Source organism: Corvus kubaryi, unplaced genomic scaffold (assembly GCF_017639235.1).
Source record: "Corvus kubaryi isolate FWS band 111438036 unplaced genomic scaffold, C.kubaryi_AGA036_p1.0 71, whole genome shotgun sequence".
Taxonomy (NCBI): Eukaryota; Metazoa; Chordata; class Aves; order Passeriformes; family Corvidae; genus Corvus; species Corvus kubaryi.
Genome location: NW_024582059.1, coordinates 15,916,087 through 15,944,072, shown reverse-complemented (window position 1 = coordinate 15,944,072; position 27,986 = coordinate 15,916,087). Strand labels below are relative to the sequence as shown.

Sequence of the window (27,986 nt, the reverse complement as noted above, 5' to 3'; positions counted from 1 at the left end):
AAACAAGCTGTAGTTAAGGACAGTATCCCTACTCATGAAGGCTGCTTCAGCATGTTACTACAGAATTCAAAATTAAAGTATTTGCCTGAAAAGGCATAGACAGAACATAAAAACCATTCTACCTGAAAATTCAAGAGATGCAGTGCAACAAATAAATAAATTTATTCTTACATTTTTCTTTTTTTTAATAACAGTAGCAGAATAATTGCAACTAGGTTTTTTTTTTTTTTTGGTCAAGTATGTACTTTGCTTATTGATATTTGCATCCAAGGTGATCTACAGCTACAGCTTTGTTTTATATTTTTTTAATCAGGTTCCTCTCGGATAGATAGAGTGACTAAGTACTCAGAGATACTAAAAACTTATTAGGTGTGTAACACAGTGAACTACTTCACAGTCATAAACATAATCCCTAAAGCAAACACACAGGAAGACTGTTTTGTTCATAGCTGGAGTTCAGAAGAAGCCTCATTTTTTCTTTTTGGCATCTTGCTATTTCAGTCAATAGAAAGTAGAGATTGCGTTCTCCACTGTTACCTTTTCAAAAAAAAGCAGGTATAAAAATTACTCAGTAAAAACATACTCTCATACTTCAACATAGTTTGTATGCCAGTTTCTCAAAGACTGTTCTAGAAAAGTCAGCTTGTTCAACCCAATGTAAGAAGAAGGTAAAGTATTAAGAGTAACAAAACTGCACAGTAAAAATAAGAATGTCTGTAGCATGTAGTGGTTAGCTGTAAAGAAGTGAACAAAAGAAAAAGCCTCCCTAGAAGTTGTAGAGCTACATAGCTACTTTTTATAGAAAGTGTATTTTCTACCACAGCCTTGATTTTTATTACTTTATATTTTTAAAATAACTTAGAATAATAATGAGTTTGCCTGCCAGCAGCCAACTCAAAAACACATTGGAAAAAGAAACAACACCCAGCCACCATTGCAGTGGTAGGGAGAAATTCTCCTCAGCAGCCAATCTGTTGTGTCCAGTCCTTTCCCTTCTTAGCAATCCCAAACTTCTGGGATATATTCAGCTTATTAGGAATGGGAGCTCTTCAATGCAGACTTGGGTTTCACCGAAAGGAATGGTGAATACTTCACCTCTGTAATCTCCTGTGAGTCTTTGTAGCAGCTCTGCAGTCCTTGTAGCAGCAAGCTGCAGCCAAATGAAAGGAAATAATATTCCATCCAGCTGTGAAATGATTCACAGGCAGCATCTGAGATCTTCAGATGATTCTCAATCAATACTTCAGCCTGAATCCCAGCTGAGTGGGCTGTGATTTTATCTCACCTGTTAGATGGGAGAAGCTGCCTGTTTGTTCTTGAATTAACTTCTTTCATCTTTGCTGCAGTGATATTGCAACTGACTGCACATCTTTCATCGTTCTGAGTGCCACTCAGTGCACAGAAAAATAAACCAAGCCGTGCCCCCTGGCAATCCATGTAACACAGCAACAGCAGACATGGTGTGCTCTAGACTCTGCCCAGAAGCGCTGACCTGGAAGGCAGAGGGAAATGCAAACGGGTAAGGACAATCATTAGAATGATGTAAATCCTCTCAGACGGAGTGGCTACAATAAGGAAGCCATGAAACTGAGATTCGTGTTACTACAGATTCTCATCTTGTCACCCTGTGTAATGTGGAGTGTCTGTGCCCTGATGTAACTCTCTTCCTGTCTTCTCCTCAAAATGAGTGAAATCAATCAGATGGAATTGTTACATCCCCCTGCCTTAATGGCTCATGCATCCTTCCACAATTAGTAAAATCAAAGAGTTGATGAGGCTGCATTCCAATAGCAGAAGAAAAGCCAAAAATATGATTTTGCTGAATATTTTTTCCCCAGCCTGAACTCTAAGTTGTTAACTGCTTTCATTAATGCATTTGCCCCAGAGTGATCTTTATGCAAATGTCAGCCCTGTCTGAAAGGCTGGTGCAGAAAGGGATGCAGTAGCTGTGAAAACATCTGTGAGGCATCTCTGCATAGTACTTGTGAGGAAGTGGGGATTTCTTGGAGTTTAGAAAGTATTTTCTTCCTTCACTGAGTAACACAAGAATCTAAAATACAAAATTCCTTATTCTAATTCCCATTTCCTAGGGAAAAGAAGGACTGAGAGGGTTTAAGATAAAGACTGATTGTTCTATTTTTTCCAAGAGTCCCAGATTGGAAGGGGGATTTACAACCATGCTGTGCCCCATCTGTTGAAACACGTAACATGCCATTTGGTTTTAACTGCTGGATGCTTGCTGTGTATCCCATTCTATTTATTTATTGATCTGGGTAACCTCTGACACAAACCTTAGTGTCTTCCATCTGTCCTTTTCAACGTGGTTCTCGGGACTTTCGCTTTCATAGGAAGCCAAGTAAAGTGCTGCAATCAGAAGCAAATACATTATGTTAGGCCCACTGGCATTTTAAAATTTGCTCTCCCTGCAAAGCAGACTGAGTTAAATGAAGCAGGCATGCATTATCCATCCCTCAGATTAGGGCTTCAGAATCCCATTAGGAAGTATAGCATTGCTTATAATTGCACCCAGACAATGCTAACAAACTGTGCATGAGAACAAAGACTGCCCTGAGGGGGGAAAAACCAACCAGCAGAAACTCAAAAGCACAAGGAGAAGAAAGCACTCAAGAGAAAATAAAATGAGCCCAGGGACATGGTGCTTTGTAAGTAGCCAGTGAAGTCCCTGTTTTCTTCCTTTAAGCAGCACCCTTTAGTGCAAAGTATCCTGAAAGTCCATATAAATACATTTCATATGACATTTAGAGGCACCACACCAATTTAGTTCATTCTATTTCAGAATCAATGTTGATTCTCACAGATTATATGCACGTAAAAGAAAAATCTTATCTTCTCTGTCATTTGTAAGGGGGGAGCATTTTTTCTTGCCAGACAGAGATGTCTCAGGACAGTCTTTTCTCACTGTGAGGAAGCCACAATTTAACATGGAAACAGATTAAGCAGCAGCCAGTGACACCATCCCTGCAGGAGCCCAGAGTTCCTTACCATCATCACTGAAGACTGGGACAGTGAGCAAGTACTGCAGAATCTTCCAATCCCTTTCAAAAGGACACTCCACTTGCTTCCATGTCATAAATTCACTGACTTGTTTTGCCAATTCCCAAAATTTCTGTCAGAAGATGAAACAGAAGAGGTGCTATATATTGAACAGCATTGCTTACCCTGAATATTTTTTTTAAAAGAGGAAGAGATCTTGGTTTGGAGACCAAGGCTTCAATTGCCCTTGGCTTTTACAATAGAATTGAACATGATCTAACTCAACAACTCAGTTTCTAACTTTTGTGTTCCTGTTTCAAACTGCGGTAACTTCCCACTCCTTCACCTTCTTAAAACTGCTATTATTTGGGAATACAAATGCAGTAGATCATGAAGTGCACTTAGTTTTTTTCAAGGAGCTGGTAACACTCCTTATGCCCAAATTTAAATTTTGATGATGCTCATGCTTCTTGTTTTGCAGTGACATACATCGTGATTTTCACATCAGATGCTTAATACTGACATTTCAAAATCCAGATGTTTCCTGTCAGTCAGCAAATCTGAAATGCTCTATTTTCTTGCTGGAAATTTATGCCAAAAATAAACACTCCCCATGTAGTGTGCTGATGTCATTAATTGATAAACTCTTTCAATGAAAGTTTAACATGCCTCAAGTGCACACGGATTCCTTGAGCAAAAGGACATTCCAGCTCATTGCGCAGCCTAGTTTTAGAACCTTTAGGCTAATTCAGGCCTATGACTACAACTGAAATGTACTGCACATTCGTGTGAATGACCCAGGCTTCTTGAAAACTGAAAGCACCAGGAAACAAATCAGATAACAAGCATGAAATATGGGGCAGAAGACCTACTGGAAGACAAGAGAGTCAAAACTCCCTCACTGCTGCTCTATCACGTTTCTCTTCAGAGACAATCTGAGACTTACATGCATGAAAATACTGCCTATGTATCTTGACAAAGGAGGAACATTTTATCTGAGGAAATAAAAGATAAGCCCTAAAATACTAACTTAAATGATTTTGTCATTAACTGCAACAAACCTGTGAATTGAAATGTTGAGATGAATTTCAGAACTGGGAAGAAGTTCTGGCTTTTTTTTTCCCCACTAAAAAAATTTTGAATATTGAAAGTTTCTATAAACACTTCATCTTTGATAAAACTGCTTTTTCCTAACTACCTCCCACCTCCTCTGAGAAGTAACAGATATACTCAAATTCCAGGCTATGTTTGCTCTCCCAGATTTCAGCAGAAGTTGGACTGTGATCTGCCTCAGTTTTCTGTTAAAGGGGCTGACCCTGTATTAAAACCCCACTTGGTGCTCTACTTACCTCAAAATTGACATGACCATTTGGAAGGCGATTGGCACCACCCTCATTGAGGAAGTAAATATCTTTGATCAACAGGCTGAAGAAAGGAATCACGATCTAGGAAAAGAACAGCTTTATTATCAGTCTGGTCCTGAATCAAGACACAATGGTCTACAGAGAAAAATGAAAGGAAGTTAGGTGATACAAAAGTTAAGCAAACTACTGAAGGACTAAAGTCTCTACAACTCTCTTTCACTACACAAAAACTGTGCATTCACTACATTTTAAAATACAGGTCTCTCCAGAAAGTCCTTCCTTCATTTATTTCTATGCCATGCCCCTCTTGTTTTCATTTTTTTCTTCTTCCTTGTGGATTCCAGGAGATAAATGCTCAGAGGAACCTATTTCATACATGTAATTCCTGTAGGGTATCTCATAGTGTAGCTTTCTCTCTTGACAGGACTTGCTTAGTAAACGAAAGCAGATGCACATTGAAGTAGAGCAGGGAATATTGGGGTAGCAGCACAAATGGTTTTTGAACTACACTTCCCTGAGCTCATGCCAGTCATGGAAACTTGGTACTGACTGGCTTGCAATGAAGCATTTCCTGCCAACTGAACAATGTATTTTCTTTGGAGAATGATGGAACATTCTTACTTTCTTAAAATGGCTCTATTTTACTTTTTGTCCTGTGGAAGTTGTCACAGCTACACATCCTTGTTGCAACTGGGGATGAAACAAATACCACTTACTATTTCCATGGAACACTTCACTGCACCACATTTCAATACCTGTAAGTTCTTTCTTTGGAGTCTTAAAACTGACTTTCCTCTGAAAAGAAGTAAGCCTCTTACATTTAAATTTCTGGTACTTTGAATGATATGTGAACAGATCCTTAGGAGTCAGAAAGACATTCCATGTATAACAACAGTACAGACTAGCAGACTGCATGTGGATTTGCTTCATCTGCCTGGAGTGTATTCCGTGAACTCCAAGATCACGTTTATTAAACCCAACATGACGTCCTAATATCATAAGGAGTTGATGAGCAACTGCTTCCAAGTGGAGAGCAGCTAGGAAGCAATTTGATTCATTTCCACAAGAACTACCACTGAGATGCTGCATCTAAAGACTGTACACAGGAAGGCAATTCCAGAGCTCTGTCTAGATTTGAGGTTTAGAATACCTTTTATGAGTAAGTTTTAAAGTTTTTCAGCATTAAGCCATGAATTACTGAAAGTTTAGCACAAGTAGCAGCGATAAAAACAAATTACTAGCAACCTCATGTCAGTCCTTAGCCTTTCCATTTGTGTTATGGGTTTGTGAGATACACGTCTGTGTCAAAAAAAAAAAAGAAAAAAGAAAAAAAAAAGGCTAAGGCTTATTTTATTTAATAATCAAAGCAATCATTTAATGTTTGGACTTCCAGTCAGCACCAAACTATCTGGCAGCTTTTTACAAGCCCACCAGGGGTAGAGTTGCCGAGAATCAGAATTCCAGGATGAAGGTTTACCACGCAACTTAACAAGCACATTTCCCTTTTTCCCTCTGCCAAGTCATGTGCAAACACACCTTCTCTCTGTTGCTGTGGGCTGTCAGGGACCTCTGAGTGGCACCACGCAGAGCAGTTCGGTAATTATAGAAATTGCTAGAAGGGTCCATCTGATGCTACAAGGCATGAAAAAATACAAATAATGAGATACACACAATCCTTTTTCAACTGAGCAACTCTTACATAGGAAAAGATCTTCTGAACAGCCCCACAAATACAGCTTGGTGGAGGACTGCAGCATCTCTCTATCTGCTCATTTGATCAGAAGAGAACTTCATTTTTAAAAATGTCCATTCAGCACAACAAGGGATCCAACACAGAGTCTCTTGGATAAATCATAAACTCTTACAATGCTGCACTTGCATGATCTTTGAGCAAAGTCTCTACTACCTGAAGGTAACTGTCAATCAATTTTTTGTTGTTGTTATTTTTAGGAGGTGGCTTTGGGAATTAAAAAACTCAAACAACCAAACTTCAATTTTCTTCTTCCAAATCAAAAGAGCAGCAGTCAGCTGGACAATTCTTACTGTATCTCCTAGAATATCCACTAAGAGCACAAAGATACTAAATGAAATGTCATAACAAAACCAAACCCGCATTTTAGAGCGGTTAAAAGTAAAATGGTATTAGCAGCATCCTGTCCAAATATTAGCCAAACTTACCTCAAGAATATCAAATTTGGCTGTCTTCACTCTTGCCCAGGTTTTCTTTAATCGAGACACAGGACTCATGTTCATGCCAGCTTGATATAAGAGAAAGAGATTGTTGGAGTATTTAAAAGAAAAAAATCTTTCAGGTAGCTAGGACTAGTAAGTATTTCTAAAGCAAAGAATCTATTACCAATAACAAATATTTTCACCAGACCTACTCAAGAAACCAGAGTCATTGTTTTCTTTAAGTTCCAAAACAACGTTGGAAACAAAATTTACATCTCTTACAGAATGAAAGCTCTAAAAAAATGCTATGACATTATTTAATGTGGATTTGATAAAGCATATATATACAGTAGAAAAGCTCAAATGAGCATTCTGAACACCATCTCTTACATACTTCATTGAAAACTACACATTAACTATGAAGAACAAATAAAAAATTCCCAATGTTTTCCTATCAGATTTAAAGGGGTGTGGAATTTTTAAAGTAGTAAGATGTGATAGAAACAATGGAAGACATCAGTTCTCCATATTACAGGGAAAGTTACTATTCCAATTTAGCAATTTAGAAGTTGGTTTAAATAACTAGGGATTTAAGTCTCTGAAGAGTTGCAATGAAAACTTTGGTTTATACCAAATTTATGCTACACACATAGCGCTACAACAGTGTTGAGCAACTTCATGCTGCTGACCAAGCTAAGCAGTAGACTTTTGTGTGAAGCACTCTGCTTCCTTTATCCAGATTCAAACATGGATCAAATAATATCTCCGTGCACATACTTACAAATAATAGCCATTAAGGAATTGAAGTTGCCAATGTTAAAACATTCCCGTGCCACATCGATGAAATATTCTATCACTCTTGCTCTGTGCTTCTTCTTCACAGGCTGCAAGAGATGCATTTGTAGGGTTATGCTCAGCAGGAAACAGCACTCAGACACATCCCCCTGTTAAAAGTCTTTTCCATATGTACCACAGCTTCACACTGTCCTTTACGTGTAGAGGAAGCCACACCACTGTGCTCAAAAGCATTCAGGACAGCAAAGACAAACCAGATCCTGGGCAGGCAGAGAGCAAGGACAACAGGCAAAGAGGTTCTGCCAAGAAGAAGGATATGAAGAAGAGCAGAGCAGAGGGTCAGCCAGAGGAGAGAACATGCCTCAATTCACAAGGGGCTTTCAAAAGAGAGAACAGCAGGCCAGACACACTCCTGCACCAAGAAGGGCTAACCCAGAATAAATCACCACTGTCACAAGAACAAGGCTGAGGCACCAGTATAATGCTGAAAACACTGAACTTATTTCCTCTTCAGATGTGCTCTGACGGCATCCAAATGTGAACAGTCACAAACTGAGCGAATGAAAAGTGCAAAAGGCACCAAATCTGAAAAGGCTTCACAGTTTTAGATTACTAAACAAAACCTTTCAGCACAAAAAGTCCTTGCTCACCATACAGATTTCTGTTGCAACCAAGTAACTGAGTCTGTTAAACCACTCCACATAGGCTTCAAGATTGCGAGTCTTCTTTCGATCTCCATAGCAGCTCTATGGACAGAAGAAAAATAGCAACTTTTAGCACAATTTTTGTCTTTTCCCTACGAGACCTTTTGGCTTCCTGCCTTGCCATTCCCAAACACTGTCAAGTAACCAGGAATAACTCAAATTACCCAAACTGACAAAAAGCTTAGAGGGAAAGCAGCAGTGATAGTATTCAAGCATGTGTAACTTCCTTCTGAGCTGGTGGCCCAGTAAAGCACCCGAGCAGGCATGTGGAATCCACCATGTGCTTTAAGTCCTACCAGGATGCTTTAAGGACCTAGGAGAGACTTAAGCAAACAATCAGGGCTAAGTATCTGCATAAAGCTCCCTTGAATATGAACACTGTTTCAGTCCTTACTCCTGTCCCACTGATAGTGTAAATACAACACTAAGGTCTCTGCAAGTGCAGCAGGAAAACAGAGGCCAGGCACATTATGTTTGGCTGTTGATGACATATGGACATACTGCATCCTAACTTTGGGAGATCAGCTATATCATTTTGATTGGATTCTCCCTTTCCTGAGCAGTGCTATTCTGTATCATCTTGGAATCATTCCCACACATCTCAGGGCTGCCTAAAAAGGGGTGGACAGGAGTTTCAGTTATCTCTGTCTGCAAAATCAGTTTCAGAGACCATCTGACTGAACATCAAACTGTAAACTTGCATCATTCTATTCTGTGTGTCATTTTAAGTTAATTCAAGTTTTAATGGACTGACTTTGTCACAGTTTATTTACAGAGGTTAAGTCATCTTGAAAAACATAAAAATTAAATAATTTTGAAAACAGCACTCAAGGAGATGACAACTCCATCATGGCTGGTTAAAAACACTGCATGTTTGCCCTCCATCTCACATAGATCTAGAGCCCTCTGCGCCCTTTTTGCTATGTCTGCTCTACCTGCAAACTGCCCCATGTGCCACTTGGCTGCAAAGAGCTCAGTTTACTAAAAGGAAGAACAGGTGTTGAAAATGAGTAATGCAGAAGCCAAAGTTAAACTCAGCCTCTTCCAACTGTAGGCCGCATACACAGCCTGGGGAAAACATTCACAGGATTAAGTTCTCCCTTAGCTTAAGGCCAAAAACCCAGGAAATGTGTTCATTTAAGTCAGTATGCTGGCTGAGCTCTGGAGCTTCAGGAATTGTCCTCCAGAAAGAAAAAAAAACATTAACAAAATGTTTAATGGGAATACTAAAGCTTGTTTTCTACTGATCCTCATTTATTGCTGGACCTCACTTCCAGCTCATGGTGCACCTGATGGTAAATGCTGCATTTCAGAGCTGCTCCAGATCTGCCCCATTACCTTGTCATTACTCAAAGGATCCTTTTGCACAAACGCCTGGATAAATTCTTCTGGTCCAATATAATTGAGTCTCTCCTAAATAAAGCAGAGAAGCAGCCAAGTCATATTCCCTGTTTACCTGCACTTCAAAAAGGGGGAGGATGAAGTCATCCTTGGGAGCATAGTAACTCACAAGCTCTATGTGTGTCAGCTGCTGAGCTAACACATAGGGATCATTGCAGACTGTGATTATGTCCCTCTGGATGGACTGGGGCTTGGTCTTTAGGAGCGTGAGGCGATCTGTGGATGTGGTGGCATCAATTTTTGCAAGCACTTCCTCGTACTGGGTAACCGCGGCCAGCTTCCGAATCAGGTTCTGGAGGAGCTGCTGCACGTTCTTCCGGTACACCTGCTTTAACATCACACAATCAGAAAACACTTCCAAAATGTGAGAAGACAGCATTAAAGCCTGCATGACACCACAACAGATGGCTGCTGATACCTGTATTTGCTGTCAACTTATATGCTCTATTATGTGAATTTGTAATACTAATGTTTCATCAGGCCAAAAGGAATCCAGCTGAGGGTTTAAACAGTGATTGTCTCACAGGTTCAGTATTAACTCAGCTGGCTCAAGGAACAGCAGAAAAGATGTGTTCAATCCACTTCCTGAAAAGTACCAACCACCACTGGAGGAAATACAAGAAATGAAAATACTCCATCTTCTCCTGCTTAAGACCACAGAAAAAAACTAAGTATGTGGCCATTCAGTGATGAATAAAAGGCCTGCTTCTCTCTGCACCAAATCAAGACCAATTTCACTGAAGTCAGAGTTAAAACTCCCAGTGAATCTGAGGAAAAGGAGAATAAAACCATCTCTCTCTTTCACCTTTGCAGGCCTTTCCATGTAGTGATTTAAGTTAACAGGAGTGACAATTTTAAGTAGGAGCAGGACTCAGCTCTTAAGTAGACAGATCTGTGCAACCAAGGTGGTTATGCTTCCAAATTCCACATATCATCCTAAAGCCATTAAAGCAAACCCTAAGTGGCTTCAAAAAGGATTATCCAAAATCTATTGTCTGCACACTATAGTATGATCAGTCCAAGGCAGAAATATTTCCTTTATTCTGAAGAATTTGTCCTTTCCTCCAAAGCTTTTTCCAAATATGATGTTTTGAAGTAGCAATGTTAGTGTGGTGAGAGGTTTTTTGTTGGACTCTTACTGACAGCTCTTAAAAGAACTGGAGTACAATAATTCAGGAAGTGGAATAAGAAGCTGTAAGTAGGACTGTAATGAACAGGAGTAGGAAGCTGCTTCTTTTGTATCCTTTACGGTAATGACTCACAAAAATCCAAGTGATCTGTAGAAAAGCAAGGTCAAGGAAGTTGCCATTTACTGTTCCAAGCAGTTCACAATAGAACAAGTCAATTTACTGCAGCACTTGCTTTCACTTTGTCTTTCTAAAGGAAAACTCAGTCAAAAAACCCTCAAAGCTACAGCTAGAAAGGATTTATAGTTCTCTGCAGAGTAAAATTGCTCCTTTTGCACATTTTCTAGCAGCTTTGTGTATCTGCCTTTCCCTTCAAGAGATGATTTCACTGTTTAAACTGTCTGCATTGCCAGAAACTTCCCTGCAGACAACCCTTCCCTCTTCTCATTTCACTGTTCCATCCACCAACTCAACTTCCTCCGGGCTAGACAGTTCTTTTTTTGTGAGCCAGTGAGTATTTTTCAAGTGGGTGTGAGCCCTCAATCTTAACTACTTTGCCTTGAACTGAACTTCAGTTTCTTACCTTGCTATGAAGGCTATCTACAAACAAAGCAACCTGGCACCCCTGGAATGAGGGCACACCTCTTACCTCTTCCCAGTCCAAAGCTCCCTCGAGCTATCCTGCAACCTTCAGCTTGCACATCAAATTGGTTCTCTTTTTCATTGGTATTTCATACTGCTTCTCACTCTCTTGTCCCATCTTTTTTCATCCCTCCCCACTTTCACAACATCAAAATGTATTTCAGCTTCCAAATTCAGTTTGGGTTTGCTCTTTTCCACGCTTGTGTACAGCCTCTCAAGACCTTTCCAGGTGTTTGGCAGCACTCTCAGCTCCTCCCAGTCCAGCTTACCTCCACGCCTGTTAATGTGCTCTTTGCTGCCTCATCCACATCATTACTCAAAGGTTTATATAAGGAATACTGGTCCCTGAGGAACACTGGAAACACAATGGCATTTAGCAATTGCTATTTGTGTTTACGGTTCTTCCAAATGCCACTCCAGTGTCTTTTGCAATCGTAGTATTATGCCAGCTACACAGGATCTGCTTACTGAAACCTCGTTAATTGCCTTTCCACTAAGTAAATATAACCCTTGCCTTTTGGCAGAGTTTATTTCAGTACTTAAAAAACAAGCATCAGTTAAGCAGCAAAATATTTCATAATACCCACGTGGAACTTTACTTCCATCTGAAAAGTGGGATTTAGAAAAAGGTCAGGTGATTTCCTTTTGTGGTCCATCCACAGGAAGGAATATGACAGACTTCCTCTGAGTTGATACTTTAAGCTCAAGACAATTCTTTCTGGTCCAGTCCTCTTTTAGAAATTTCTCCCCAAACCTGCTATAACTTATCCATTGACCTACAGGTCAAAGGCCTGATTCTAATACACCTTACTCAAGAAATGATCAACATTGATAGGGATTTCTCAGCTATTGTCCTAGCTAGCTTCTTCCAAGCAGCATCACTAAAATGACAAACACTAACATCCACCAAGTTGTGCCTGTCTGCACAATGTGGGATTATGCTGTGGGCTTAGGGAAGGAGAGAACATTACCCATTACTTTGGAAAAGATCTGCTGATGCTTTATGGTTTTGGCCTAGGCTTAGGTACAGACAGAACTTTTTGCCTACCAGCACCTTCATAATAAATTTTCTTAAGCACCCAGAGCCACACCACGTTATTAACAGCACTGTCAAAGCAGTAAAAGGAATGCCTCTTTATCCAATAACTTTGTGTGCAGACAACTTACCTCATCCCCACTGGTTATTCTTTGTGCCAACTCCTTTAAGTTCCTCATCATTCTTTCATCTCGGAAATCATAAGGAAAAGTCTCTGTCCACTCAGTCAACAACTGTAGGATTTTTGGTGCAATTTTTTGTGTCCAGTTCTATTTGGGAACAGTAGTGAGGAATGTTACATGTAACAGCAATGCAGGAAATAGCTAACTCAAAGGAAATAGAATTCTGTTCTGGAGGACACTGCGGAGCATAAGGGTAAGAATGTCAGGTAAATTTTTGAGCTTAACTTAATTCAGCATTGGATTACAGGTCAGAGCCAATGGTCATGGAAGCCAATGAAGAGACTCTCATTGGCTTAGCTGACCTGGAAATTAGGCCTCAGGTGGGTGGAAGTGACTCCTGTCATCATCAGGAGCGTCTCAGCACAAGGCATTGATTAGAGTTTCCACAACTTATGACTAACCACCAACAAAGAAAGTGCTAAATTTCATTTGTGCCAAGACTTACGTATGCACTACACCTTATAGTGAGAAACCTTTGTACAGAGAGAGGGAGTGGTGGTGGGAGATGTGGTGGTCGGAGGCTGCCTTGGGCATAGTGACCACTAATGATTTTTGATTCTCAGTGAAGTAAGGAGGGGGGTCAATAAAACCTCTGCCTTGGACTTTCAAAGGGCAGATTTTTGCCTGCTCAGGACACTGGTTCAGAGATTGTCTTGGCAAAACAAACAATGCAGCAGAAGCAGCAGCCCTCATGGAGGACAGACTGAGCAGTGTGGAAATTCCCCATGAATCTCAGCGAATAAAGAGTCAAATTCTAGCTGCCTGTGTTGGGTTTTCAATCTGTTCAATCCTGCTGAGGACTCTCTTGAATAGCAGCATTTTGGTTTGGGCAGGGATCTGGGAAGCCCCTGAGGGTGTGGGATCTTACCTTGTCCAGGCCAGGCTCGCTGAGTCTCTGCTGCTCAATGCACAGGTGGCAGACTTTGGCCATGAGCTCGTACGGGTGCATGAAGAGACGGGAGCTGAGAAGGAAGGTGAAGATGTACGTCCTCTGCAAGCAAGAGGAAGACAGAGAAAGGCATAAATTACCAGCATTTTTTATATTTTCTCGAAATGCCTTCCTGAAAAATCTGCTCCTGATACTTTCCTATCTGCAGAACAAAACTCTACATGTGGCTGTGCCAAAAGCAATTACTACAGAGGTAAGCATTTAATTTAACACTTATCATTGCTCCAGAACCAGTATTATAAGTTTGTGCTCGAGCCAAGTTATGCAAGATTAAACCAAAACAAGGCAGGGCAGAGGTGGTTTAGCTCTCCTATTGCACATAGCCTTATTGCAAGCTCATTACCTGAAATTACTCAGAATAAAATTTAAACTCTTCTTCTCTTGCTCTACAGTAAAGCTTTAGCTCCTGGTTGAAAGTGGAGGGAACTACATAGCTTAATTTTACAGAATAAAAATCAGTAACTCATTCTGAGGTTACAAGAAGCAGATCCTTATTTTGCTTTGTTTTTCCATATATCATGATTTGAACTCAGTGTGAGATGGATATTCAGAATATCCATTCCACGTTCCTCCTTGCCAGTAGTTAAGTATCTATGGCACCCACTCTAGAAAGACTCTACAATGTTATGGCTCTAGAAACTTGGAATAAATCATCATGTTTGACCAAGCAGTGTCTGAATTGCTACATATTTGAAGTTTACACTAAGCATTAATGGACAAGCTCTAGCTTAAGCACAGTCCTGTGCTGCTGTTAATTCTGATCCAAGTTAAAAAAGATCCTGTCTTGGAAATGTGAACAGATCTATGAAATAACAGAAGCTGAATATAAGCAGAGTTATGTCTTCAGCAGGAGCATGTCAACAAGCAGAGCTCCAGTTTCATCACCCACCAGTTATCCCCAACTGCCCTTTCCTGCCACCTTTTGATATCATTCTTTTTTATCTTCTTTTCTAAGAATTATAGAAAAAGTCTCAGTGCACGGGTGTGCCTAGAAAGGCCAATAATTCTCAGATGACAAATGTCCTGTTCTCACATCCAGCCTCTGCTGATCCCAAATAGTGTGGTACTAGTCCAATGTTTTGGTTGCTAATTGCACAATACAGGTGGACCTCAGATGAGCAACGGGAAATGTGCATCAAAAATTGCTTGGTTTTGCAATAAATACTTTCATTCTGTCACAACGGTGGTCATGCCTTTCTTTTCAGCTTGCCTGGCAGATTTTTGAGGCTCAGTGGTACACACAATCCATCAAGCATCAAGCCAGTCTAGGTGGATGCTTTATAAATGAGTCACCAGGGTTGCTCACCTTACAACAGGAGTAATAACGCATTCGACTTCCTAGGTTAGGTGAGTTATTGCATGCTGCACTCAGGTAAAGCACAAGTTATCTTATCACTGCTGGGCAGCCACTTGAACCCTTTCCTTAGCCACTGGATGTGACACATTCTGCTTTTGCTGCACATGGGAAAGTTCCCCTTTAGGAGATGCATCAGGCCTGGCCATACAGTTAGCTGGGTGTGTAACTTACATCAGGATAATAATCCACATTTGGTACTAAGTGCTGGATCAGAGCTTCCAGAGATCCCGACAGGAGATTGTTGTCGTGGTAATAGAGCCCTCCACAGTTGTCCTCTTTTGTCTGATACAGGTTCCTGTTGCAGCCGCTGCTGTCAAACATCGCTGCAAAGGGAGGTGTCTGTGGCATCTTTCCCTGAGGAGACACACAAAAGAGATAAGGGATAATTCACAGAAGGTACAGTGTAAGGGGTTTTCTATCTTCCAGAGGTAGTACTGCACTAGGAAGAAAAGCCAGTGTCACACCATGGGTTACTTGCAGACTGTTTTCAAGCCTGGAAAGTGCCAACACAGGCTTTCATCACTGCCTGTCACAATTGCCAGGTGCTTCTTTTCTATCTTGCTGTTTCTTTATTCAAGGACACATAAGACATGCAGGCTAAGAGTTAGAAGGAGGTACAAGAATCCTGACAGGCTTTGGGAACTCCGACTTTCATAAAGCTTTTGGGGATGTGGCATAATGGTCACTGACAGCTTTGGGCAAATCCTGACAATAGCTCCCAAAGAGCAGCACTCTGATGGGGAAGTGTGTTCAGGCTGTCCCAGGCTGACACCCCCCCAGCCAGTACAGAAGGAGACAGACTGAAGTGAAGCCCTGAAGGGGTTATGTGAGAGGACAGTCCCCTTTATGCAACACGACAGCCATGTAACTGCAATCCCACACCTCCCATTTCCCAACTCCACCCTGGTAAATTGGTGCTTGGTTTTCCCAGTAACACTGTGACAGGTGTGATCCAGGCTAAAGCCTGATGCTTCAGTGCATCAGCCTCCACCTACCCTCTGAGTGGCTCTACAGAAATTTTGGAAAAACTTGCCTGTGTACAGTTGCTTACCACTGTTGTCCAAGTTCACCAATGATATAAAAGATGAGACCAGACTCAAGAGTTTTGTTAAATCTTCTCCCCAAATATTGTGAAAATGTGAAAAATCCAGCCCTGTGTTTTCTAGCTTTAGGAAAAATAAAGCAATTACTCATCAGTCTGCATCTCAGTGCCTGTGGAATCAAAATATCTTTCCAAGGAAAAGATCAGTCAGTGCTGCAGGCTGTTCAGTCATTCAGAGCAGTGGGTGGGCAGCAAGGGGCCATGACCACCCAAGAGCTCTTTTGGTAATGCAGGATCTGAAAAGGCCAAAAGATAAAATCTCTCTGATTGCTTGAGTGTTGAGTTATAAACGCCTTCATTCTCCCTCCTTCTCTGCTTTCTGGGAGTAGCAGTTCTTGTCAGTTTAAGGAACTTAGGTTTTTATAGCCTCGATGGCAAGCTAAGTTTGTGCCCAGTTTTAACCACTAATGTGCTGGTTTTAACTCTCGTGCAGCAGTTACTGGGCTGTGGATGCTGATGGGCACTCAGGGAGAGACAGAAAAACTTTGCTTCCAATCCTCCTTACAACTTAGAGGCAAGGGAGATCAAACTGAGAGGATGATCCACACGCTGCCGTGCTCATGTGTTGACAGAGCATGTACACGTGCATGAGAAAAGCATTAACGCCGCTGAGCCATCATTGTAAGTGCAGATGCTGCTTCTTTTCTCTCCATTGTATCAAATCCTATTCGGGAAAAGGCTCTTTAAAGCCACAGACCTCAGCAAACACCAGCCTGTGAAGGCACTCCGTTTTGAGAACAGCTAGTGATGTGACAGCCTGGCAGCGTGCTGCCATCTGCGTGCTCCCCAACCCACAATAAAGCACTTTTCAGAGTGAGCTCGGTGGAGATGAGAAGCTATTAGCCAGATTCCTTAGCTTGGACCTGAAGCACCACACAGACTTGCTGCTGCTGCTGGCAGTGTGTCCAGACAATGGAGACATTCAAACCAGCACAAGCCTGAGTGGTTCAGTAAATAAACAGTAAGAGAAAGCCGAAAACAAAGGCAGAGGACAGTGGAGAGAGCCTCCTAGACTACACGACCTGTGCTAATCCCACCTTGAGAGGTGCCAAAAGATACCTGCATCAAAGTGGGAAAGACTGAAAAGTCTCCATGTCTGAAAAGTGACATTAGACACTCTGTGCAGCTGTTCAAGCAGCGATTCAATTCCATTCAGCCCAGTGATCTGGGAGAAGAATGAAGTAAATACACGTGCCACAGCCCTAAGAGTGTGAAATGCAGCTCCGAATTTAACAGGCTCCTGTACCAGAGAGTTCAAATTACTGGGTAGGTGAGGTGCAACCCTACCACGGCCATGCTCTGCACCAATAAAGTATTCTGATGCATAAAGACTCCTGGTCTTTCAGGTTCCTTGCAAGGCTAACTCAGCTTAAGGAACAAAACGTTACTGAGGAGCTGACAGGAACCTTCTGCAGTTTTCATACTGTGTATGTAAAGCCAGAGACCTGAACCAACTCCAAAATATTCTTCAGTCCACTGGCACTGAGAGATGTCCTGTTTGCACCAAAATTCAGAATTCTTTTCAGCTACAGTGTATTCAGTCAAAACACAAGTGGCAGTGAACAGTGTGTAAACACTGCCATCCACCAAACATTTGTAGCACTGTAGCTCCACGGTAACGCTCCACAGGGAAGTGAGAAAGGCTGGTCTGCATCTGCAAAACAACTTGACATCAATATTAGCACTTGTGAAAAACCAAGGAGAGTAGTTGTTTCAACCCAGATCTCGTATTAACCAAAACAGCCCAATTCAGGGTGAGACTGGAATCTGCAGGGGATTTAGCCAGATCTAGCCAGAAATTTTGATTCCATGCAACCCTCACCACAGAAATCAGACATGTTGGAGACACAGAATCACCTACTGACTCATCAACAGGAAGGAAAAAAATCATCAGGCCATCAACAGATGTACAGATTTGTAACCATAAAATAAAATTCTCAGAAGTTTGTCCCAAAGGGTACATATTGTCTCACTTGTATGCTATGTATTTCTGGAAGCTGCTCGACAGAGAGGGCTCAGTCCTGCTTTAGGGAGACACCAAGTCGTGGTGATGTTCTGTATGGCCAGAACTGGATTTCACTTGGAAATGTACACGACACAGGACATGCTCTCCATGTGATGAAAAGGGATGCTATCGAAGTGTGACAGAGATAAATACAGCATAGCCAACGGGATGATTCATACAACACATGTGCTTTTCCAGCATGACTCCTTTATTATGTTGACCTTGACTCCTCTGCTGTATTTTATTTGGAGGTGGAGACACAAAGCAGCATGCTTAATTCTAATTAGAAGCTTCTTTGGCTAAAGCTTCAGCCAAACCCCGCCTTCAGAATAACTTGAGTGGAACTGAAATTTGGTTACAGAGCAGATAATGGTCCACAAATCCATGGCATACAGAGCAGAGGAATCTTGGGACCTAAAAATACTGTTGATAAAGCACAGCAGGGCAAGATCTGATGAGCAGGAATTGGAAAAAAAGACACGAAGTATTCTTCCAGTGAAAAACATCCTGGCAGTTAAAAACTGGAACTTTTTAACTGGGCTTTGGAAACATTTGGCTATCAATCACATGGAAACCCACTTATCTCTTCCCTATTTCTTTTCTTTTTTTTTTTTTTTTCCCAAGAATGAAAAGAGTGGCTTTCTTTTTTTATTTGCCTATTTTTTTTTTCCATTAAAGATCCGACTTGAAGGAAAGAGCAATGAAATAATTTCCTGGCTTTACCAGTGATCCTCTTGTGTGACAGAGAAGTCAATAACTCTGCACTGTGGAAAGAAGAATACAACATTTTTTCTGCATTTAATATCATTATGGAGAACATGACACCTTGGGCATTGAGGTCCATATTCTGGCTTTGAGTAGCCTCTGACAAGAAGGAAGTCTCAACCTTCCCAGTAACAGCACTGTAAATAGGAAGTCAGAGCCAAAGACGATGTGCTCAAAGCCCCACCATCTCCTGCAGGAGTCAAGTTTCAGTTTGGCAGAACTAAAGGAATCAGATGTAGCTTCCAGGCTGCCAAGTGCTTGTCCAAACCTTTATGTTCAGCAACAGGAAAAAAAAAAAAAAAAAATCTGTTTTCTACTATAAACAGTGGAAGGTTGCATTGGTTTGTTTTCATTTATATTAAAGAGCTCAGGCTGCACATGAGATTCATACAACAAAGCCAACAATATGGAAAGCTTGTATCCTCTATAGAAGCACCCACTGAGAAGTTCAGTAGTAGCCATAAAAGGTGCCTTTAAAGCCACTGCCAAACGTTTTCAGCTCCTCTGTTTGTTAGGTACAGTTTTCTCCCACACTACATCCCTCAGGCAGAGGAGTGGTAGGAGTCCCAAGCCACACCTTCCCTTAAAAGATGCAAACTTCAGAAATGCAATTACATCCCCTCAGAGCTGTTCCCTATACAATCAGAAACCCTTAACCACATTTAGCTGGTGATTACCATCCACCATTGCTATTAAGGATGCCATCTTAAAACTGAGGCAGGGCAAAACAAAAGACTGACTTCCTGCAGGAGCCGAGTTCCAGAGAGGGCCCTCATTATCCCTACTCTTTCTTTTGTTAGCAACATACCTACAGAAACCCTTCCTGTTGTCTTTGACACCTCTGGCCAGACTCAATTCTAACTGGCCCTTGGCTTTGTTAACCTCATCCCTAGCTGTCTGTACAATTCCCCCGTATTCCTCCGGGCCTGCCCCCGCTCCTTGCCCTCCCTGGCCTGCCTCTCCTGGAAAGCCTACAACAACCTTCCATTCCAGTACTCCAGCCAGAGCAGCCACCCCACCACGTCTCCGTGATGCCAGCGGAATCACGCCCATGCAGGCACCTGCACGTCTCTAATTCCTCCTGTTTGTTCCCCATACTACTCGTGTTTGTGTAGAGGCATCTGAGCCAGGCCCTCGATAAAGCTGCCTCGCTGGCCGGAGCAGCTGCGATCCTTTCACCCAGGCTGCCCAAAACAAACGCGTACCAGACACAGAGGCCACCCACCGCACTCCACACAGCTCTGCCCTGTGTGCGCTCTGCTCACAAAGCTTTTGGGTTTTTTGCACTGAAAGGTAAAGGGAAATTCTACAGAGCCAAAGCCACCGAGGAGATAAGAAACCTGAAAAACTCCAAGATGGGTGTTCCATGTGCCTTACTTGCAGAAATTAAGATCACAGAACTATCCCAGCTCAAGCCTTCTTGCTTCCACTCTTCGTGAAGAATTTGCTATACAATTCTCTGAGTGTGACTTCAGCACCAACTTCAACCAATTCCTTCCTAGAATTACTTCTTACTTCTAATATTACTTATTACTTCTTATCTTACAGTTCTTATAATAACTGTATCTTTTAAGAGGCAAGAGTACAAAATATTATTTCATACTCACACAGGAGATGAAAAGAGGAGTGATGTCAAGAGGAAGATTAGGAACCTCTCCTAAGGAATCCACCCCAGAGGAACAAGAGGACCAATATTATCCATGCTGGACAGTGGCTTAACAGTAGAAAATACATCTTGCACAGTTGCTGGTAGGGCAAGGAAAGACCTGAGGTAGACATAAGAAACCCGACTGAGCCGTAAAGTACTTTTTGGTTCTCACTAAAACAGCAGAGGATGAGCAATTTTGTAGTTTTCCAAAAATCACCTGAGCAACAATAGCCTGCAAAGGAAAATTAAAAACCCTAGTAAGCAAAGAATAAACCAGGAACTGAATTTCAAGTAGAGGCATTTTCCCCCTGAATGTGCATCTTTCTTGGGTCTATAAATAGACCCAGCCAATGATGTGGGAAGGTCAGATGCAACACTGCTGACTGATCATTCGCGTATGAGAACTTTGGCACAGTAATTAAGTGAATCCTGAATGACTCGAAATTAAAGTCCTTGGATTCTGAACTGCAAAGGTACGATGGGTATGAATACATTTGTGTGTTTACTTGGGAGCATTAGGAACGTTGTGGGGGGTTTAAGAATGCCTTGAATTTCTCCAAATCTGCAAACTTAGTAAAAGGGAAGGGAACAAACAAGTTCCTCTTTGTTGCTGATGTGCTGCAAATCCACGTTCCCTGCTTAAGCCCCACAACTCAGCTCCCTTTCTATCCTCTCTCATCGTCTTCAGTGGGGCAGAGAGAGTGAGTCCAGTGATGCTGAGAGTGGCTGTGACAGCACTGCCGCAGTGCCAGACAAGCACATGCAGGCAGACTGCCTCACAGCAAAAATCCCAGCTGCAGGAAAATTACTCAGTCCGCGGCAAGGACAGGGAATGTACTCCTCCCAAATAAAACACATGATACAATCGGTCTGTGTTGCTGGACACACAAAAGTAACAGCCTCGAACCACATGACACTGGAAGGCTACCACACCTATAACATATTATTTCTTAAAGCACTTGTCTCTTCCCATGACCAGAACGCTGCTGAGATTTCTATCTGTAGGTTAAAACTGAGGAGGCCACAATTATTTAAAAAGATATGAAGCATGCTTCATCACCTTTTTAATCAATGCACTTGATTAATCTTTTTGTTAATTTCATTTGTAAGTTTAATTTAATTTTAGGGATATTTTCTTCATCTGGATGGTGTCCTTTTGGCATTTGAATGCAAAATAAGTATTTTCTCATAGAAGTGTGGGGTTTTTTAACCTTGTACATATTTTGGTAATCCCAGTTTAAGAAGAGAAGTTTAAAACATGAATAAACAGGATAAGTATATATTATAAGTGACATGATGGATTAGCACAGCAGTAATTAAATGTCAGAAGGCACAAGAGATTCTAGAAAAGTTCAGTACATTGCATACTCCATAGTGACTCCTGCAAAACTTGAGGGATTTACAGAACGAATGAAATGGAAAAAGAGGCACAAGAGTCTCAGGCCAGCCAAAGGATTCAATGAAATATCTCCCATCTAAACAACAGACAACACATACAGCTACTCTCTTCTACCAAAATTTATGAGCAGGCAGCTGGACTGAAAGCAAGGAAACCAATACAGGGATCATATTAAGAAACAACTTCTCCTTCCCCTCACTGCAGAATCCATTTCTGTCACAAAAATTCATAAATTTGGACTGTCCTCCAAGCACTTTGTTTAAAATCAAACTAATGCACAAGCCTCAGTCCTGTGTGTTAAATTTTGTCCCAAATCAAACACCATCAGGAAAGGCAGACAATCTACTGGCTGGCCAGTGCAAAGTGTTAATAATTTGGCTGCAACTGCTGATGGCAAAATTGATAGCTTTGGCATAAGAGTAGAAGTGTATTAAATGCAAAGAAAACACAAGAATGCTACTAAAGCCCTATACTTCTTTACATTACTGAAGCAGGGTGGGGATTTGAGAAGCACAAAGCATTCCACTTATTGCACTCAGTGAAGCATAGAACAGTTTTGCCATTTGCTCTATTTGTACTTAAATATTACAGCCTTAAAAGACTAAATTCCCACCTCTCTACTCAGCCAGCTGCAGACTGGTTTGTCAGGGCTGCCGTCCACCAGCAAGATGCAGAGCTCCACAGCCTGGAGCAGTTCACCATCCCAGCTCCCACACTGCTGAGTGGCAGCTCCTCAATCAGCTGATGGATTGCTGTAGTTCTGAGCTCAGGAGTTTGAAGGCAAGTGAACAGCAGCGATGTTTTACTCCAAAACATCCCACTGTAAAACGAGTGATTCAGCAGCTGATTCAGGGCGGCTGAGATGTCCAGGAATGGGGCGTGGGGTGGGGTGGACAGATGAGGCCTGTGATGCCATCCATGCTATGCTACCCACACCATGAATCAGAACTCTGACATGAGTCCTGTAGCTCTGTATCTAGAGAGTTCTGCACTCTGCATCATTTCTGTAGCATGCTTTGTGCCTCCTGCGTACTCCAAAGTGACGAAACTGAAATTTGATGTTTTCAACAGAGATGGGAGAAGTTTCCTCTACACTATCACCAGAAGAGTATCATTGTGGTATTAGACTTTCACTAACCTTGGGGAGCGTGATCCATTCTATGTGGCAGGGATGTGAACCCTGGGATGTGACAGGGATGTAATCCTAACCCACCCCAGGTGATCAAAGCCGAAAGACCCACCTTCTCTATCTGCATGGTCAGTAGCTAAGTGTGGGTCTGGGCCACTTCAGAGTGATAACCAGCTTCATCAAGAGCTGGTCATGTATCCATCCACAGTCAACAGAAAAAGCATTATTTCAGTGCTTAGACCTGGCAGCTGGTAGTTTGGATCTGCTTCTGACTCTGCTACAAGCTCCTCACGTGGCTTTAGTCAAGTCACTCAGTTTCTCATTACTGCATTCCTCTGCTTGACAGTATAAAGAGGGATAAGTATGGGGTTATTTCCTTTCATTACGCACTAAGATCTTTTTTCAAAAGGTGTACAGAAGGTGTATCATATAGTACTGCCAGGAGCACAGTACTAGCCTTAAGCATGAAGCTCTCTTGACATGGTTCCTTCTTCAAATCTGAATCCTCATCAAATCTGAATCCCCAAACTGTTGCTCTTTGCAGATATCCATGCTTGGCCTTTTGGTGCAACCTACAGTACACTTCAAAAGAAAACACCTTTCCCTTTTGTAATCATAATAGGCAGCCAAGTTATAATTTACAACAGCAAGCTATAGTGGTGTTAAATAACAGTACTAAATTTCATTTAACTGTTTCTTCCTAAAACCTCATTGCCAAATGTCTCTTTGCCATTTAGATGATGCAGAAAAAATGCTGGTTTTAAGGCAAACAATTAATATAATCTTTTTTTTCCCCAGTTGCTGAGTCCTTATATTTCCATAAATAGTACAGAATTTTTACTGACACTTCAACATACAGCAGGTTGAAAGCAGTATATTTACATTTTCTGCAACAGAAATACTTCAGTTAAAAAACCACCAACACAACAACAAAAAAACCACTTCCCAATGCCTAGATTGAAGATAAAAATGGATGGTTCCACTTCGGCAGTTAAGAAAGGAAGTACAACTCCGTATCTGCATCAGTTAGACTTTGCTCACACTCATTCATATCTAGGCTGGGTATCAGCCAGTGGCTTCTAGAACAGAGCTGGGTCTGAGGTACAGAAGGCTTGTAAAACAGTCGTCTGCAATCAGCTTGACTGATTCCTTGGGGAATCAAAGAGAAGCACATTATAGCCAAAATGACTGAAAAGTGCTTTTTCCCCAGTCTGGGCAGGGCCATAGCAGAAATCTCCTCCCCTCACACGCTGCCACTGCTGGTTTGTGTCAGCCTTTGAGACCCAGCAGCAGTTCCCGTGCTCGACTGAGGGTGGACCCTTGGGCTTTGCAATCGATGGTCAAATGCTCCTTGCCTGGAACAATTACACTTATTAAGTCACCACCCAGTAGGTATGGTATTGAGCAAATGTACACCACGCTGGGCCATGAAAAGATCATTGCCAACATGGCCTAATAGTGTCTGAATCCCTGCAGGATGTTTAAGGGAGGGTCAACTCTAGTCCTGATGGACAAGTACTGTCAGTTCAGCACGCTACATTCATGCAGAAAGCACCTAGCCTTGTATCAATGAGAGCAATTATCTCAGAGAATACCCCACTCCCCAATCTGACTCAAGCTGATTTATCCTCTGTCTTACTCCTTATGAATCCAAATGTCTCACTGTGCTGGATGACGCCGCCTCACAGCTCCCAGGCTCCTCTCTGCAGGTGTATTATCTGGTATTTCTGGCCCTATTTCCAGATGTGACAAGAAGCAAGCTGAGTACCCGACCCCATGGGAGGAGCAGGTGATCTGGGGAACATTTTATTCCGGGAAGAAGATGCATTTTAATGAATCAAATCAAAATAGTCAGAATGCATGGACCTGAGTCATGCAGTGCTATTCTGGAGCCGCCTAGGGAGAGTGAGCTGGATTGTTGTCATGATCCTGCACATATTCCATTTAGAAATACAGCCATACTAAATGCCCCCCATTCAGTTTCCTCACTGTAGTGATTTAGTTTTTTAATACTACTTCTTACAGCAGCTAGAACAGAGGAGAAATTAGCTACAGCTTTCAGCTGGAGTCTTTGCCTCCTGTTTGTAAATTACGTATTGTCTTGCTGCGGCTGCAAAATGCTCTCTGGAAGTTTTGTTTATAAGCTCATTTTCTATCAGTGTTTACTAGATGATGTAGCTCAGTCCCTCATACCCATGCCAAGCAGAGGGCACTTGTCAGTGCTTGCAGAGTACACCTGTGTGTTTACTAACATTTGGAAAAAATGCTTAAGTATGTGCAATCACAAATTCTGCCTCCTCCTCTGAAATGCAGGCAATCTATCCCAACCAGCCCCAGTACGTGTCATTACCCCAGACCCTTACAGTGATGTACAGCACAGACTGGCAATATGATCCACACAAAGCTCCTTCCTGCCTTCACCCCAAGAAAAACTCACTTTTAAACCACCCAGTTACAAAAGTACAGCCCCACGCTGTCAGCTTTTCCAGTTCATGTTCCTTCATTGATGCTGCTCCTGGCTTGAACTGTGCCTGTCACTTCTGACACAGTGTGACAGTAGCTCACCCCGCAGACCATGAACAGGTGCCGTGACTCTGCAATCCCCAAGGGCTGTTTAGATAACCCACACACACAACTGGAGCAACACACTGTGCTGTGCCCCAAAACCTCAGCAGAAAGAAACCACGCAGAATATAAACCAACATGGATTCAGCGCACCATACAAAAAAAGCTTTTTACTCAGTGTCTGGCACAGCTGTGAGCTTAACCCCTGCTAAATCAATAACTTCTTTCCTCTTTTACAACGATTTAACAAATCCTACAGTGGCCTGTTTCAGTCCTGCTGTTCAAAGAAGTGATATCCCCACTGCTTATCCAAAATCAGAGCTTGGTCTCACCTATCAGTTCTCTCCAGTACAGCTCATCAGTTAGCTACTTGTCTTGAGTATATTTAGCATTGATTTTCAGCTGATTATCAGCTTCTCTCCAAGGCATCTCATTTGGAAGCTGTAAGATAAGCCTGAGGAAGCCATACCCCAAAAAGCTATTCTCAGCTTTCAAAATAAAGAGACAGCCTAGGGACCCAGTCCTGCCTGCCCAAATCCCAATTTCCCACAGATGGCACGTCATCTCAGCCCACCAAGGCAGTAATCTTACTGAAAGCAACCCCCTCAACATTCCTCGCTTAAACATAGCTGCCCGCGGTACAGAGCACCTCTTTGTTCCCGGCTCTTTTGATTTTTCAGGCCATTCTTGCCCTTTGAGAGGAGTCAGCCCTGCTCTGCTCTGTTCAGGGGAACTCCCCTGAAAGAGTTCCTCACCCCTCTGTGCTATATTTAGCTTTACACACAGGCAGACTGGGAGGCACTGCTTGTTAGGGCTGCCTTAGTTTACAGTCTGGACTGAGCACGACGAGCAACACGCTGGTCTTGGGTCATTTAACACTGATTTTGGGTCATTTATCAGTCCTTACTCTCCTCGTACCCCTGAACTGCTGCCACTTCGCACAGCGCAGGAACCTGGAGTTTTACCACAGTTAACACTCATCAGATACCCAGCAAAAGACACACACACATCCCGCCCACACACCCATTTTACTCAGCCCTACAAACACAATCAGGTAAATCGGTGCTTTTTTTATCCTTGCCATCCAAGAAAAACAGCAATCAGTTGAACTGATGGGCTTAAAGAAAAGCAGGGAAAGCTTCTCCAAGGATTATAGCCACGGAAAAAAATTACATCGTGCAGTTTTAGGACCCTGTTCTATCTTACTACAGGGAAGGGGACAAGGAAAAGGACCCAATCACTGCACCGCCAAGTGCTTCTTCTGCTGGGTTGAAGTCTCTCTCCCTTCCCCAATATGCTGATTCCCAAAAATGAGCAGCTCTGTCTGTACAGAACTGGGTAGCCAGGAAGGAGATGAAACACCAGGAGGAACGAGACCGTCCTGCCGGGGCTGGCAAGAAGAAGACGCAGATGGATAAATGGATGGACGGATGGACCGACAAGACGCACCACAGACTCGCGGACTGTACCTGGAAGTGGCCGCAGGCGCTCCCGGCCCCAGACGCTGCTTTATGGCTCTCACGCACGCATCATCCACAGGACAGGACAGCAGAGCTCAACTCAGTTCGGCTCCCCACGGGACAGTGCCGGCGGCAGGCGGAGCGCCGGGAAGCGCGGCTCCCGTCCCGTCCCGCCCCGCCCGCGCCGCAGCGCCGCTGCCGCGGCAGAGGCGGAGCGCGGTGGGCCCGCCCCGCCTGCGGAGCGCGGCCCGGGAGCCACCGCCGGGCAGGTGCTGCCGGGGCTGCTGCCAGCCCTGGCCTCAGCTGGCGTGCCACTGGCCCGGCACCATTCCGCTGGCAGCGGTCGGAGGAGAATCCTTAGAGATGGGCAGGAACGGGACACACGCGCACACAATGCCTTCTCTGAGTCTCCCAGGTGGTATTTCTAGCACAGGGGATTTCCTCAGCCCGGTGCTGTTTCTTCTCTCTTCCCAATTCTCATCCAGTTCCCCCTGCGGCTCATGCACAATAATCTTCAAAAAGGTCTTGCACAGATCCACTACAACTCCTCACCCACTGCTCTTCGTTTTCTCTGTAACTCAGTTTATTGGCTTGGATCTGGTGCCCCATTGCTCTTGGATGAAGTGACAAACACTTTGGCTCTATACTCTCCAGAGCACTCTGAGTTTTCATCACTTCTTGCACAGCACTTTCAGTCAGCACTGTCCCAGGCTGAAAAGTCCAGGTTTACCCAGTCACTCTATGAACAGGGTCCAAATCTGGGACAATCGTTGTTATCCTCCACCAACCTTTTTGCAGTACCTCTAAACCTTCTGACATGAGGGAAATGGAGCTGCATACGCACAGTTCAAGGTGCAATCGAACCTCAGATTTAGGGAGCAATACTCCAACTTACCCTGCTCTTCACCCCCTCCTAACATTTGCTGATCTATGCTCAATCTCTTTTTTTGACCCCTCAAATCCAATCAAGGTCTTCCTATGGAGTGGCAGCAGTCAGGTCAGAGCCTTTACTTTACAAGAGGCTAACTACGTGCATCAGATCTCTCACTAATTGAAGAAAAACTGCCCCGGTAGTTAAAAACTTGAAAGACAGGTGCCTCTAGCTACTATTTCTGCATTCAAGCATAGAAGGAGCTTGAATCCTGTGGTAAAGATGATTTTGGAGGCAATCACACAATCCTGCCTACTTG

At 42.7% G+C, this 27,986-nt stretch overlaps 1 protein-coding gene across 4 annotated transcripts; it reads right to left on the bottom strand.

The window, feature by feature from the left end:
• Positions 1-40: 40 nt before the first annotated feature.
• On the bottom strand, positions 41-26,965 carry RASGEF1B (RasGEF domain family member 1B). 4 transcript variants are annotated; one of them, XM_042049738.1, is made up of 15 exons: positions 26,806-26,965; positions 20,203-20,361; positions 14,895-15,077; positions 13,286-13,408; positions 12,367-12,504; positions 9,540-9,758; positions 9,368-9,442; positions 7,976-8,071; positions 7,312-7,414; positions 6,537-6,616; positions 5,895-5,990; positions 4,344-4,439; positions 3,004-3,127; positions 2,292-2,364; positions 41-1,492 (listed from the first exon to the last, which is right to left on the bottom strand). In XM_042049738.1, the coding sequence occupies exons 3-15, from the start codon at positions 15,069-15,071 to the stop codon at positions 1,468-1,470; spliced, it is 1,425 nt and encodes a 474-aa protein (XP_041905672.1). In that variant the 5' UTR covers positions 15,072-15,077; positions 20,203-20,361; positions 26,806-26,965; the 3' UTR covers positions 41-1,467. The 4 variants fall into 4 exon arrangements, with proteins under 4 accessions (XP_041905672.1, XP_041905671.1, XP_041905674.1 ...); XM_042049737.1 differs by lacking the exon at positions 20,203-20,361 and having other exon boundaries at positions 26,806-26,964; XM_042049740.1 differs by lacking the exon at positions 20,203-20,361 and having other exon boundaries at positions 9,540-9,755; positions 26,806-26,964.
• Between the last annotated feature and the right edge of the window lie 1,021 nt (positions 26,966-27,986).